This window comes from Lithobates pipiens, unplaced genomic scaffold (assembly GCF_037356315.1).
Source record: "Lithobates pipiens isolate NorthernLeopardFrog02 unplaced genomic scaffold, aLitPip1_a1.2 Scaffold_30, whole genome shotgun sequence".
In the NCBI taxonomy this organism is placed as follows: domain Eukaryota; kingdom Metazoa; phylum Chordata; class Amphibia; order Anura; family Ranidae; genus Lithobates; species Lithobates pipiens.
The window spans coordinates 26,733,485-26,748,045 of NW_027507791.1; the positions used below are offsets into that span (position 1 = coordinate 26,733,485).

Consider the following 14,561-nt stretch of genomic DNA (forward strand, 5'->3'; position numbering starts at 1 on the left):
ACTTGTACGATATTCTTGATATATAGGCATACCCCTCCCCCTTTTTTACCCTCTCTATCCCGTGATAAAGGGTATACCCTTGAATGGCTGCCAGCCAATCGTGGGAGCTGTTGAACCAGGTCTCTGAAATTCCCACAAAATTCTCATTTGTACTGTGTCTGTGGTTGTATTGTCTGTGCGACTGTACTGTGTGTGCTGTTGTACTATGTGTATGGTTGTATTATGTGTACGTTTGAATTGCACCTATGGTTGTACCATGTGTGTGCGGCTGTACTGTGACTGCAACTCTATTGTCTGTGTGCCGTTGTACTGTGTGTGGATTGTATTATGTGTGCTGTTGTATTGTGTTTGCGGCTGTATTTTGTGTGTGGTTGTATTATGTTTGCAGTTGTACTGTGTGTGCGTGTGTGACTGTATTGTGTATGCCGTTGTACTATGTGTGTGGTTGTATTATCTGTATGGTTGAATTACATGTATGGTTGTACTGTGTGTGCGGTTGTATTATGTTTGCAGTTGTACTGTATGTGCGGTTGTATTGTGTGTACAGTTGTACAGTGTGTGTGGTTGTATTGTATGTGTGGGTGTACAGTGTGTGCCGTTATATTGTATGTGTAATTGTATTGTATGTGCGGGTGTACAGTGTGTGCGGTTGTTTTGTATGTGCGGGTGTACAGTGTGTGTGGTTGTATGGAATGTGCGGGTGTACAGTGTGTGTGGTTGTATTGTATGTGTGGGTTTAATGTATGTGCGGGTATACAGGGTGTACAGTGTGTGCGGGTGTATTGTATGTGCGGGTGTACAGTGTGTGCGAGTGTAGTGTATGTGCGGGTGTACAGTGTGTGCGAGCGTAGTGTGTGTGCGGGTGTACAGTGTGTGTGCGGGTGTACTGTATGTGCAGGTATACAGTGTGTGCGAGTGTATTGTATGTGCGGACGTACAGTGTGTGCGGGTGTATGGCATGTGCGGGTGTACAGTGTGTGTGCGGGTGTATTGTATGTGCGGGCGTACAGTGTGTGTGCGGGCGTACAGTGTGTGCGGGTGTACAGTGTGTGCGGGTGTACTGTATGTGCGAGTGTATTGTATGTGCGGGTGTACAGTGTGTGCGGACATACAGTGTGTGTGCGGGTGTATATTGTATGTGCGGGTGTACAGTGTGTGCGGGTGTACAGTGTGTGCGGGTGTATTGTATGTGCGGGTGTACAGTGTGTGCGGGCGTACAGTGTGTGCGGGTGTATTGTATGTGCGGGTGTACAGTGTGTGCGGGTGTACAGTGTGTGCGGGTGTATTGTATGTGCGGGTGTACAGTGTGTGCGGGTGTACAGTGTGTGCGGGTGTACAGTGTGTGCGGGCGTACAGTGTGTGCGGGTGTACAGTGTGTGCGGGTGTACAGTGTGTGCGGGTGTATTGTATGTGCGGGTGTACAGTGTGTGCGGGTGTACAGTGTGTGCGGGCGTACAGTGTGTGCGGGTGTATTGTATGTGCGGGTGTACAGTGTGTGTGGTTGTATTGTATGTGCGGGTGTACAGTGTGTGTGGTTGTATGGCATGTGCGGGTGTACAGTGTGTGTGGTTGTATTGTATGTGCGGGTTTAATGTATGTGCGGGTATACAGGGTGTACAGTGTGTGCGGGTGTATTGTATGTGCGGGTGTACAGTGTGTGCGAGTGTAGTGTGTGTGCGGGTGTACTGTATGTGCAGGTATACAGTGTGTGCGAGTGTATTGTATGTGCGGACGTACAGTGTGTGCGGGTGTATGGCATGTGCGGGTGTACAGTGTGTGTGCGGGTGTATTGTATGTGCGGGCGTACAGTGTGTGTGCGGGCGTACAGTGTGTGCGGGTGTACAGTGTGTGCGGGTGTACTGTATGTGCGAGTGTATTGTATGTGCGGGTGTACAGTGTGTGCGGGCATACAGTGTGTGTGCGGGTGTATATTGTATGTGTGGGTGTACAGTGTGTGCGGGTGTACAGTGTATGCGGGTGTATTGTATGTGCGGGTGTACAGTGTGTGCGGGTGTACAGTGTGTGCGGGCGTACAGTGTGTGCGGGTGTATTGTATGTGCGGGTGTACAGTGTGTGCGGGTGTACAGTGTGTGCGGGTGTATTGTATGTGCGGGTGTACAGTGTGTGCGGGTGTACAGTGTGTGCGGGTGTATTGTATGTGCGGGTGTACAGTGTGTGCGGGTGTACAGTGTGTGCGGGTGTACAGTGTGTGCGGGTGTACAGTGTGTGCAGGTGTATTGTATGTGCGGGTGTACAGTGTGTGCGGGTGTACAGTGTGTGCGGGCGTACAGTGTGTGCGGGTGTATTGTATGTGCGGGTGTACAGTGTGTGCGGGCGTACAGTGTGTGCGGGTGTATTGTATGTGCGGGTGTACAGTGTGTGCGGGCGTACAGTGTGTGCGGGTGTATTGTATGTGCGGGTGTACAGTGTGTGCGGGTGTACAGTGTGTGCGCGGGTGTATATTGTATGTGCGGGTGTACAGTGTGTGCGGGTGTACAGTGTGTGCGCGGGTGTATATTGTATGTGCGGGTGTACAGAGTGTGCGGGTGTACAGTGTGTGCGCGGGTGTATATTGTATGTGCGGGTGTACAGTGTATGTGCGGGTGTATTGTATGTGCGGGTGTACAGTGTGTGCGGGTGTATTGTATGTGCGGGTGTATTGTATGTGCGGGTGTACAGTGTGTGCGGGTGTATATTGTATGTGCGGGTGTACAGTGTGTGCGGGCGTACAGTGTGTGCGGGTGTATTGTATGTGCGGGTGTACAGTGTGTGCGGGTGTACAGTGTGTGCGCGGGTGTATATTGTATGTGCGGGTGTACAGTGTGTGCGCGGGTGTATATTGTATGTGCGGGTGTACAGTGTGTGCGGGTGTACAGTGTGTGCGCGGGTGTATATTGTATGTGCGGGTGTACAGTGTATGTGCGGGTGTATTGTATGTGCGGGTGTATTGTATGTGCGGGTGTATTGTATGTGCGGGTGTACAGTGTGTGCGGGTGTATATTGTATGTGCGGGTGTACAGTGTGTGCGGGTGTATTGTATGTGCGGGTGTACAGTGTGTGCGGGTGTACAGTGTGTGCGCGGGTGTATATTGTATGTGCGGGTGTACAGTGTATGTGCGGGTGTACAGTGTATGTGCGGGTGTATTGTATGTGCGGGTGTATTGTATGTGCGGGTGTACAGTGTGTGCGGGTGTATATTGTATGTGCGGGTGTACAGTGTGTGCGGGTGTATTGTATGTGCGGGTGTACAGTGTGTGCGGGTGTATTGTATGTGCGGGTGTACAGTGTGTGCGGGTGTATTGTATGTGCGGGTGTACAGTGTGTGCGGGTGTATTGTATGTGCGGGTGTACAGTGTGTGCGGGTGTATTGTATGTGCGGGTGTACAGTGTGTGCGGGTGTATTGTATGTGCGGGTGTACAGTGTGTGCGGGTGTATTGTATGTGCGGGTGTACAGTGTGTGCGGGTGTATTGTATGTGCGGGTGTACAGTGTGTGCGGGTGTATTGTATGTGCGGGTGTACAGTGTGTGCGGGTGTATTGTATGTGCGGGTGTACAGTGTGTGCGGGTGTATTGTATGTGCGGGTGTACAGTGTGTGCGGGTGTATTGTATGTGCAGGTGTACAGTGTGTGCGGGTGTATTGTATGTGCGGGTGTACAGTGTATGTGCGGGTGTATCAGCAGTAGCGGTATTCTCAGATCTCTACTGGTCTGTTTGGAATTAATGTCGTGTATCTGGTGACATAACGGAAATCTGACCTCTAATGAATGGAAGAATAAATCTGCGATGGAGGTAAGTCCTCCACATGGGGGGGGGGGGGGGGTATGACTCACCTGCAGCGGATGTTTGGGCTCCACCAGAGGGGTCACCGTCCAGATGATGTTGAGGCGGTTTAGCGCGGCCGTAGTTCGGAAGGAGCAGGGGAGGAGAGCCGTCCCACCTCTGGTCACATGGACACTCGGTGTGTTTACCGTCACCTTCACTGCACCGACCACTGCCAGAAATCCCGAGAAGAGTCAGATACCCAATATAACATTATCATAGACAACCGGGAGATCTGTACTGGGGGAGATCTGTATAGGGGGAGATCTGTACTGGGGGAGATCTATATAGGGGGAGATCTGTACTGGGGGAGATCTGTACTGGGGGAGATCTGTACTGGGGGAGATCTATACTGGGGGAGATCTGTACTGGGGGAGATCTGTATAGGGGGAGATCTGTACTGGGGGAGATCTGTACTGGGGGAGATCTGTACTGGGGGAGATCTGTATAGGGGGAGATCTGTACTGGGGGAGATCTGTACTGGGGGAGATCTGTACTGGGGGAGATCTGTACTGGGGGAGATCTGTATAGGGGGAGATCTGTACTGGGGGAGATCTGTACTGGGGGAGATCTATATAGGGGGAGATCTGTACTGGGGGAGATCTGTACTGGGGGAGATCTGTACTGGGGGAGATCTGTACTGGGGGAGATCTGTACAGGGGGAGATCTGTACAGGGGGAGATCTGTACTGGGGGAGATCTGTACTGGGGGAGATCTGTACTGGGGGAGATCTGTACTGGGGGAGATCTGTACTGGGGGAGATCTGTACTGGGGGAGATCTGTACTGGGGGAGATCTGTACTGGGGGAGATCTGTACCTGGGGGAGATCTGTATAGGGGGAGATCTGTACTGGGGGAGATCTGTACTGGGGGAGATCTGTACTGGGGGAGATCTGTACTGGGGGAGATCTGTATAGGGGGAGATCTGTACTGGGGGAGATCTGTACTGGGGGAGATCTGTACTGGGGGAGATCTGTACTGGGGGAGATCTGTACTGGGGGAGATCTGTATAGGGGGAGATCTGTACTGGGGGAGATCTGTACTGGGGGAGATCTGTACTGGGGGAGATCTGTACTGGGGGAGATCTGTACTGGGGGAGATCTGTACTGGGGGAGATCTGTACTGGGGGAGATCTGTATAGGGGGAGATCTGTACTGGGGGAGATCTGTACTGGGGGAGATCTATATAGGGGGAGATCTGTACTGGGGGAGATCTGTACTGGGGGAGATCTGTATAAGGGGAGATCTGTACTGGGGGAGATCTGTATAGGGGGAGATCTGTACTGGGGGAGATCTATATAGGGGGAGATCTGTACTGGGGGAGATCTGTACTGGGGGAGATCTGTACTGGGGGAGATCTGTACAGGGGGAGATCTGTACTGGGGGAGATCTGTACTCGGGGAGATCTGTACTGGGGGAGATCTGTATAGGGGGAGATCTGTACTGGGGGAGATCTGTACTGGGGGAGATCTGTACTGGGGGAGATCTGTATAGGGGGAGATCTGTACTGGGGGAGATCTGTACTGGGGGAGATCTGTACTGGGGGAGATCTGTACTGGGGGAGATCTGTACTGGGGGAGATCTGTACTGGGGGAGATCTGTACTGGGGGAGATCTGTATAGGGGGAGATCTGTACTGGGGGAGATCTGTACCTGGGGGAGATCTGTATAGGGGGAGATCTGTACTGGGGGAGATCTGTACCTGGGGGAGATCTGTATAGGGGAGATCTGTACTGGGGGAGATCTGTACTGGGGGAGATCTGTACTGGGGGAGATCTGTACTGGGGGAGATCTGTACTGGGGGAGATCTGTACTGGGGGAGATCTGTATAGGGGGAGATCTGTACTGGGGGAGATCTGTACTGGGGGAGATCTATATAGGGGGAGATCTGTACTGGAGGAGATCTGTACTGGGGGAGATCTGTATAGGGGGAGATCTGTACTGGGGGAGATCTGTACTGGGGGAGATCTATATAGGGGGAGATCTGTACTGGGGGAGATCTGTACTGGGGGAGATCTGTACTGGGGGAGATCTGTACTGGGGGAGATCTGTACTGGGGGAGATCTATATAGGGGGAGATCTGTACTGGGGGAGATCTGTACTGGGGGAGATCTGTACTGGGGGAGATCTGTACAGGGGGAGATCTGTACAGGGGGAGATCTGTACTGGGGGAGATCTGTACTGGGGGAGATCTGTACTGGGGGAGATCTGTATAGGGGGAGATCTGTACTGGGGGAGATCTGTACTGGGGGAGATCTGTACTGGGGGAGATCTGTATAGGGGGAGATCTGTATAGGGGGAGATCTGTACTGGGGGAGATCTGTACTGGGGGAGATCTGTACTGGGGGAGATCTGTATAGGGGGAGATCTGTACTGGGGGAGATCTGTACTGGGGGAGATCTGTACTGGGGGAGATCTGTACTGGGGGAGATCTGTACTGGGGGAGATCTGTACAGGGGGAGATCTGTACTGGGGGAGATCTGTACTGGGGGAGATCTGTACTGGGGGAGATCTGTATAGGGGGAGATCTGTACTGGGGGAGATCTGTACTGGGGGAGATCTATATAGGGGGAGATCTGTACTGGGGGAGATCTGTACTGGGGGAGATCTGTACTGGGGGAGATCTGTATAGGGGGAGATCTGTACTGGGGGAGATCTGTATAGGGGGAGATCTGTACTGGGGGAGATCTGTACTGGGGGAGATCTATACAGGGGGAGATCTGTACTGGGGGAGATCTGTACTGGGGGAGATCTGTACTGGGGGAGATCTGTACTGGGGGAGATCTGTACAGGGGGAGATCTGTACAGGGGGAGATCTGTACTGGGGGAGATCTGTACTGGGGGAGATCTGTACTGGGGGAGATCTGTACTGGGGGAGATCTGTATAGGGGGGGATCTGTACTGGGGGAGATCTGTACTGGGGGAGATCTGTACTGGGGGAGATCTGTATAGGGGGAGATCTGTACTGGGGGAGATCTGTACTGGGGGAGATCTGTACTGGGGGAGATCTGTACTGGGGGAGATCTGTACTGGGGGAGATCTGTATAGGGGGAGATCTGTACTGGGGGAGATCTGTACTGGGGGAGATCTGTACTGGGGGAGATCTGTACTGGGGGAGATCTGTATAGGGGGAGATCTGTATAGGGGGAGATCTGTACTGGGGGAGATCTGTACCTGGGGGAGATCTGTATAGGGGGAGATCTGTACTGGGGGAGATCTGTACTGGGGGAGATCTGTACTGGGGGAGATCTGTATAGGGGGAGATCTGTACTGGGGGAGATCTGTACTGGGGGAGATCTGTACTGGGGGAGATCTGTACTGGGGGAGATCTGTACTGGGGGAGATCTGTACTGGGGGAGATCTGTATAGGGGGAGATCTGTACTGGGGGAGATCTGTACTGGGGGAGATCTGTACTGGGGGAGATCTGTACTGGGGGAGATCTGTACTGGGGGAGATCTGTATAGGGGGAGATCTGTACTGGGGGAGATCTGTACTGGGGGAGATCTGTACTGGGGGAGATCTGTACTGGGGGAGATCTGTATAGGGGGAGATCTGTACTGGGGGAGATCTGTACTGGGGGAGATCTGTACTGGGGGAGATCTGTACTGGGGGAGATCTGTATAGGGGGAGATCTGTATAGGGGGAGATCTGTACTGGGGGAGATCTGTACCTGGGGGAGATCTGTATAGGGGGAGATCTGTACTGGGGGAGATCTGTACCTGGGGGAGATCTGTATAGGGGGAGATCTGTACTGGGGGAGATCTGTACTGGGGGAGATCTGTATAGGGGGAGATCTGTACTGGGGGAGATCTGTACTGGGGGAGATCTGTACTGGGGGAGATCTGTATAGGGGGAGATCTGTACTGGGGGAGATCTGTACTGGGGGAGATCTATATAGGGGGAGATCTGTACTGGGGGAGATCTGTACTGGGGGAGATCTGTACTGGGGGAGATCTGTACTGGGGGAGATCTGTACTGGGGGAGATCTGTATAGGGGGAGATCTGTACTGGGGGAGATCTGTACTGGGGGAGATCTGTACTGGGGGAGATCTGTACTGGGGGAGATCTGTACTGGGGGAGATCTGTACAGGGGGAGATCTGTACTGGGGGAGATCTGTACTGGGGGAGATCTGTACTGGGGGAGATCTGTACTGGGGGAGATCTGTACTGGGGGAGATCTGTATAGGGGGAGATCTGTACTGGGTTGGGTAGAGGGGTAGTTGAGTAGATCAGTAGTGGGGTAGTTGGGTAGACTGGTATAGGGTAGATGGGTAGAGGGGTAGTTGGGTAGATCAGTAGTGGGGTAGTTGGGTAGACTGGTATAGGGTAGATGGGTAGAGGGGTAGTTGGGTAGATCAGTAGTGGGGTAGTTGGGTAGACTGGTATAGGGTAGATGGGTAGAGGGGTAGTTGGGTAGATCAGTAGTGGGGTAGTTGGGTAGATCAGTAGTGGGGTATTTGGGTAGATCAGTAGTGGGGTAGTTGGGTAGACCGGTATAGGGTAGATGGGTAGTGGGGTAGTTGGGTAGATCAGTAGTGGGGTAGTTGGGTAGATCAGTAGTGGGGTAGTTGGGTAGATCAGTAGTGGGCTAGTTGGGTAGATCAGTAGTGGGGTAGTTGGGTAGATCAGTAGTGGGGTAGTTGGGTAGACTGGTATAGGGTAGATGGGTAGAGGGGTGGTTGGGTAGCTGAGTCTGGGGGCAGATCTGGGGAAGGGTGAGGATGGCACACAATGTTACCTGTCAGGGTGAGGATCCAGGGTAGAGGTAGGTGGAGGTGACTCTTCATGGTCAGGGTGCTGCTCCCCCGATGATTCCTCTGCTCGGGGGTCCCTCTGTCCCTTCTACTGGTGTCACTTTGTCCCACGTCTCCCCTCCCCCACCCTCTGCCCCGCCTCCTCGTTATTTGCTGAATTTATTACGCTCCATTTCCCGGGTCATTATTTCCAATCTCTCCTCCTCTATATACATCCCCAGCTGAGGAGGCCACCGGCCAACACGTATTGTACAACGAGATAGTGATCCCTCTCCGACCAGTCCCGTCATAGTGATCCCTCTCCGACCAGTCCCCTCATAGTGATCCCTCTCCGACCAGTCCCGTCATAGTGATCCCTCTCCGACCAGTCCCCTCATAGTGATCCCTCTCCGACCAGTCCCCTCATAGTGATCCCTCTCCGACCAGTCCCCTCATAGTGATCCCTCTCCGACCAGTCCCCTCATAGTGATCCCTCTCCGACCAGTCCCCTCATAGTGATCCCTCTCCGACCAGTCCCGTCATAGTGATCCCTCTCCGACCAGTCCCGTCATAGTGATCCCTCTCCGACCAGTCCCGTCATAGTGATCCCTCTCCGACCAGTCCCCTCATAGTGATCCCTCTCCGACCAGTCCCGTCATAGTGATCCCTCTCCGACCAGTCCCCTCATAGTGATCCCTCTCCGACCAGTCCTCTCATAGTGATCCCTCTCCGACCAGTCCCGTCATAGTGATCCCTCTCCGACCAGTCCCATCATAGTGATCCCTCTCCGACCAGTCCCCTCATAGTGATCCCTCTCCGACCAGTCCCGTCATAGTGATCCCTCTCCGACCAGTCCCATCATAGTGATCCCTCTCCGACCAGTCCCCTCATAGTGATCCCTCTCCGACCAGTCCCCTCATAGTGATCCCTCTCCGACCAGTCCCCTCATAGTGATCCCTCTCCGACCAGTCCCCTCATAGTGATCCCTCTCCGACCAGTCCCGTCATAGTGATCCCTCTCCGACCAGTCCCGTCATAGTGATCCCTCTCCGACCAGTCCCCTCATAGTGATCCCTCTCCGACCAGTCCCCTCATAGTGATCCCTCTCCGACCAGTCCCCTCATAGTGATCCCTCTCCGACCAGTCCCGTCATAGTGATCCCTCTCCGACCAGTCCCTTCATAGTGATCCCTCTCCGACCAGTCCCGTCATAGTGATCCCTCTCCGACCAGTCCCGTCATAGTGATCCCTCTCCGACCAGTCCCCTCATAGTGATCCCTCTCCGACCAGTCCCGTCATAGTGATCCCTCTCCGACCAGTCCCCTCATAGTGATCCCTCTCCGACCAGTCCTCTCATAGTGATCCCTCTCCGACCAGTCCCGTCATAGTGATCCCTCTCCGACCAGTCCCATCATAGTGATCCCTCTCCGACCAGTCCCCTCATAGTGACCCCTCTCCGACCAGTCCCCTCATAGTGATCCCTCTCCGACCAGTCCCGTCATAGTGATCCCTCTCCGACCAGTCCCATCATAGTGATCCCTCTCCGACCAGTCCCCTCATAGTGATCCCTCTCCGACCAGTCCCCTCATAGTGATCCCTCTCCGACCAGTCCCCTCATAGTGATCCCTCTCCGACCAGTCCCCTCATAGTGATCCCTCTCCGACCAGTCCCCTCATAGTGATCCCTCTCCGACCAGTCCCCTCATAGTGATCCCTCTCCGACCAGTCCCGTCATAGTGATCCCTCTCCGACCAGTCCCGTCATAGTGATCCCTCTCCGACCAGTCCCGTCATAGTGATCCCTCTCCGACCAGTCCCCTCATAGTGATCCCTCTCCGACCAGTCCCGTCATAGTGATCCCTCTCCGACCAGTCCCCTCATAGTGATCCCTCTCCGACCAGTCCTCTCATAGTGATCCCTCTCCGACCAGTCCCGTCATAGTGATCCCTCTCCGACCAGTCCCATCATAGTGATCCCTCTCCGACCAGTCCCCTCATAGTGATCCCTCTCCGACCAGTCCCCTCATAGTGATCCCTCTCCGACCAGTCCCGTCATAGTGATCCCTCTCCGACCAGTCCCATCATAGTGATCCCTCTCCGACCAGTCCCCTCATAGTGATCCCTCTCCGACCAGTCCCCTCATAGTGATCCCTCTCCGACCAGTCCCCTCATAGTGATCCCTCTCCGACCAGTCCCGTCATAGTGATCCCTCTCCGACCAGTCCCGTCATAGTGATCCCTCTCCGACCAGTCCCCTCATAGTGATCCCTCTCCGACCAGTCCCCTCATAGTGATCCCTCTCCGACCAGTCCCCTCATAGTGATCCCTCTCCGACCAGTCCCGTCATAGTGATCCCTCTCCGACCAGTCCCTTCATAGTGATCCCTCTCCGACCAGTCCCGTCATAGTGATCCCTCTCCGACCAGTCCCGTCATAGTGATCCCTCTCCGACCAGTCCCCTCATAGTGATCCCTCTCCGACCAGTCCCGTCATAGTGATCCCTCTCCGACCAGTCCCCTCATAGTGATCCCTCTCCGACCAGTCCTCTCATAGTGATCCCTCTCCGACCAGTCCCGTCATAGTGATCCCTCTCCGACCAGTCCCATCATAGTGATCCCTCTCCGACCAGTCCCCTCATAGTGATCCCTCTCCGACCAGTCCCCTCATAGTGATCCCTCTCCGACCAGTCCCGTCATAGTGATCCCTCTCCGACCAGTCCCATCATAGTGATCCCTCTCCGACCAGTCCCCTCATAGTGATCCCTCTCCGACCAGTCCCCTCATAGTGATCCCTCTCCGACCAGTCCCCTCATAGTGATCCCTCTCCGACCAGTCCCCTCATAGTGATCCCTCTCCGACCAGTCCCGTCATAGTGATCCCTCTCCGACCAGTCCCGTCATAGTGATCCCTCTCCGACCAGTCCCCTCATAGTGATCCCTCTCCGACCAGTCCCCTCATAGTGATCCCTCTCCGACCAGTCCCCTCATAGTGATCCCTCTCCGACCAGTCCCGTCATAGTGATCCCTCTCCGACCAGTCCCTTCATAGTGATCCCTCTCCGACCAGTCCCGTCATAGTGATCCCTCTCCGACCAGTCCCGTCATAGTGATCCCTCTCCGACCAGTCCCCTCATAGTGATCCCTCTCCGACCAGTCCCCTCATAGTGATCCCTCTCCGACCAGTCCCCTCATAGTGATCCCTCTCCGACCAGTCCCGTCATAGTGATCCCTCTCCGACCAGTCCCCTCATAGTGATCCCTCTCCGACCAGTCCTCTCATAGTGATCCCTCTCCGACCAGTCCCGTCATAGTGATCCCTCTCCGACCAGTCCCGTCATAGTGATCCCTCTCCGACCAGTCCCCTCATAGTGATCCCTCTCCGACCAGTCCCCTCATAGTGATCCCTCTCCGACCAGTCCCCTCATAGTGATCCCTCTCCGACCAGTCCCGTCATAGTGATCCCTCTCCGACCAGTCCCGTCATAGTGATCCCTCTCTGACCAGTCCCCTCATAGTGATCCCCTCTCCGACCAGTCCCCTCATAGTGATCCTCTCCGACCAGTCCCCTCATAGTGATCCCTCTCCGACCAGTCCCCTCATAGTGATCCCTCTCCGACCAGTCCCCTCATAGTGATCCCTCTCCGACCAGTCCCCTCATAGTGATCCCTCTCCGACCAGTCCCGTCATAGTGATCCCTCTCCGACCAGTCCCGTCATAGTGATCCCTCTCCGACCAGTCCCCTCATAGTGATCCCTCTCCGACCAGTCCCCTCATAGTGATCCCTCTCCGACCAGTCCCCTCATAGTGATCCCTCTCCGACCAGTCCCGTCATAGTGATCCCTCTCCGACCAGTCCCTTCATAGTGATCCCTCTCCGACCAGTCCCGTCAAAGTGATCCCTCTCCGACCAGTCCCGTCATAGTGATCCCTCTCCGACCAGTCCCCTCATAGTGATCCCTCTCCGACCAGTCCCGTCATAGTGATCCCTCTCCGACCAGTCCCCTCATAGTGATCCCTCTCCGACCAGTCCCTCTCATAGTGATCCCTCTCCGACCAGTCCGTCATAGTGATCCCTCTCCGACCAGTCCCTCATAGTGATCCCTCTCCGACCAGTCCCCTCATAGTGATCCCTCTCCGACCAGTCCCCTCATAGTGATCCCTCTCTGACCAGTCCCCTCATAGTGATCCCTCTCCGACCAGTCCCCTCATAGTGATCCCTCTCCGACCAGTCCCCTCATAGTGATCCCTCTCCGACCAGTCCCCTCATAGTGATCCCTCTCCGACCAGTCCCTCATAGTGATCCCTCTCCGACCAGTCCCGTCATAGTGATCCCTCTCCGACCAGTCCCTTCATAGTGATCCCTCTCCGACCAGTCCCGTCATAGTGATCCCTCTCCGACCAGTCCCGTCATAGTGATCCCTCTCCGACCAGTCCCGTCATAGTGATCCCTCTCCGACCAGTCCCCGTCATAGTGATCCCTCTCCGACCAGTCCCGTCATAGTGATCCCTCTCCGACCAGTCCCCTCATAGTGATCCCTCTCCGACCAGTCCCCTCATAGTGATCCCTCTCCGACCAGTCCCCTCATAGTGATCCCTCTCCGACCGGTCCCTTCATAGTGATCCCTCTCCGACCGGTCCCCTCATAGTGATCCCTCTCCGACCGGTCCCTTCATAGTGATCCCTCTCCGACCAGGTCCCTCATAGTGATCCCTCTCCGACCAGTCCCGTCATAGTGATCCCTCTCCGACCAGTCCCTCATAGTGATCCCTCTCCGACCAGTCCCCTCATAGTGATCCCTCTCCGACCGGTCCCCTCATAGTGATCCCTCTCCGACCAGGTCCCCTCATAGTGATCCCTCTCCGACCGGTCCCCTCATAGTGATCCCTCCTCCGACCAGTCCCCTCATAGTGATCCCTCTCCGACCAGTCCCCTCATAGTGATCCCTCTCCGACCAGTCCCCTCATAGTGATCCCTCTCCGACCAGTCCCGTCATAGTGATCCCTCTCCGACCAGTCCCATCATAGTGATCCCTCTCCGACCAGTCCCCTCATAGTGATCCCTCTCCGACCAGTCCCTTCATAGTGATCCCTCTCCGACCAGTCCCCTCATAGTGATCCCTCTCCGACCAGTCCCCTCATAGTGATCCCTCTCCGACCAGTCCCCTCATAGTGATCCCTCTCCGACCAGTCCCCTCATAGTGATCCCTCTCCGACCAGTCCCCTCATAGTGATCCCTTCTCCGACCAGTCCCCTCATAGTGATCCCTCTCCGACCAGTCCCGTCATAGTGATCCCTCTCCGACCAGTCCCGTCATAGTGATCCCTCTCCGACCAGTCCCCTCATAGTGATCCCTCTCCGACCAGTCCCCTCATAGTGATCCCTCTCCGACCAGTCCCCTCATAGTGATCCCTCTCCGACCAGTCCCCTCATAGTGATCCCTCTCCGACCAGTCCCCTCATAGTGATCCCTCTCTGACCAGTCCTCTCATAGTGATCCCTCTCCGACCAGTCCCGTCATAGTGATCCCTCTCCGACCAGTCCCGTCATAGTGATCCCTCTCCGACCAGTCCCCTCATAGTGATCCCTATCCGACCAGTCCCCTCATAGTGATCCCTTCTCCGACCAGTCCCCTCATAGTGATCCCTCTCCGACCAGTCCCCTCATAGTGATCCTTCTCCGACCAGTCCTCTCATAGTGATCCCTCTCCGACCAGTCCCATCATAGTGATCCCTCTCCGACCAGTCCCCTCATAGTGATCCCTCTCCGACCGGTCCCCTCATAGTGATCCCTCTCCGACCGGTCCCGTCATAGTGATCCCTCTCCGACCAGTCCCGTCATAGTGATCCCTCTCCGACCAGTCCCCTCATAGTGATCCCTCTCCGACCAGTCCCCTCATAGTGATCCCTCTCCGACCAGTCCCCTCATAGTGATCCCTCTCCGACCAGTCCCCTCATAGTGATCCCTCTCCGACCAGTCCCCTCATAGTGATCCCTCTCTGACCAGTCCTCTCATAGTGATCCCTCT

General features: G+C 55.1%; 1 protein-coding gene across 1 annotated transcript in view; it reads right to left on the bottom strand.

Annotated features, from left to right (window-relative positions):
• The window catches only part of LOC143942476 (immunoglobulin superfamily member 11-like), a 24,188-nt gene extending 15,489 nt beyond the window's left edge, over positions 1 to 8,699 (bottom strand). The window contains exons 1-2 of the mRNA XM_077463786.1: positions 8,558 to 8,699; positions 3,833 to 3,993 (exon numbers count right to left, since the gene is read on the bottom strand). Coding sequence (XP_077319912.1) covers positions 3,833 to 3,993; positions 8,558 to 8,606 — 210 coding nt within the window. The 5' untranslated portion in view covers positions 8,607 to 8,699. The remainder of the gene's footprint in view (positions 1 to 3,832; positions 3,994 to 8,557) is intronic.
• Positions 8,700 to 14,561: the final 5,862 nt, after the last annotated feature.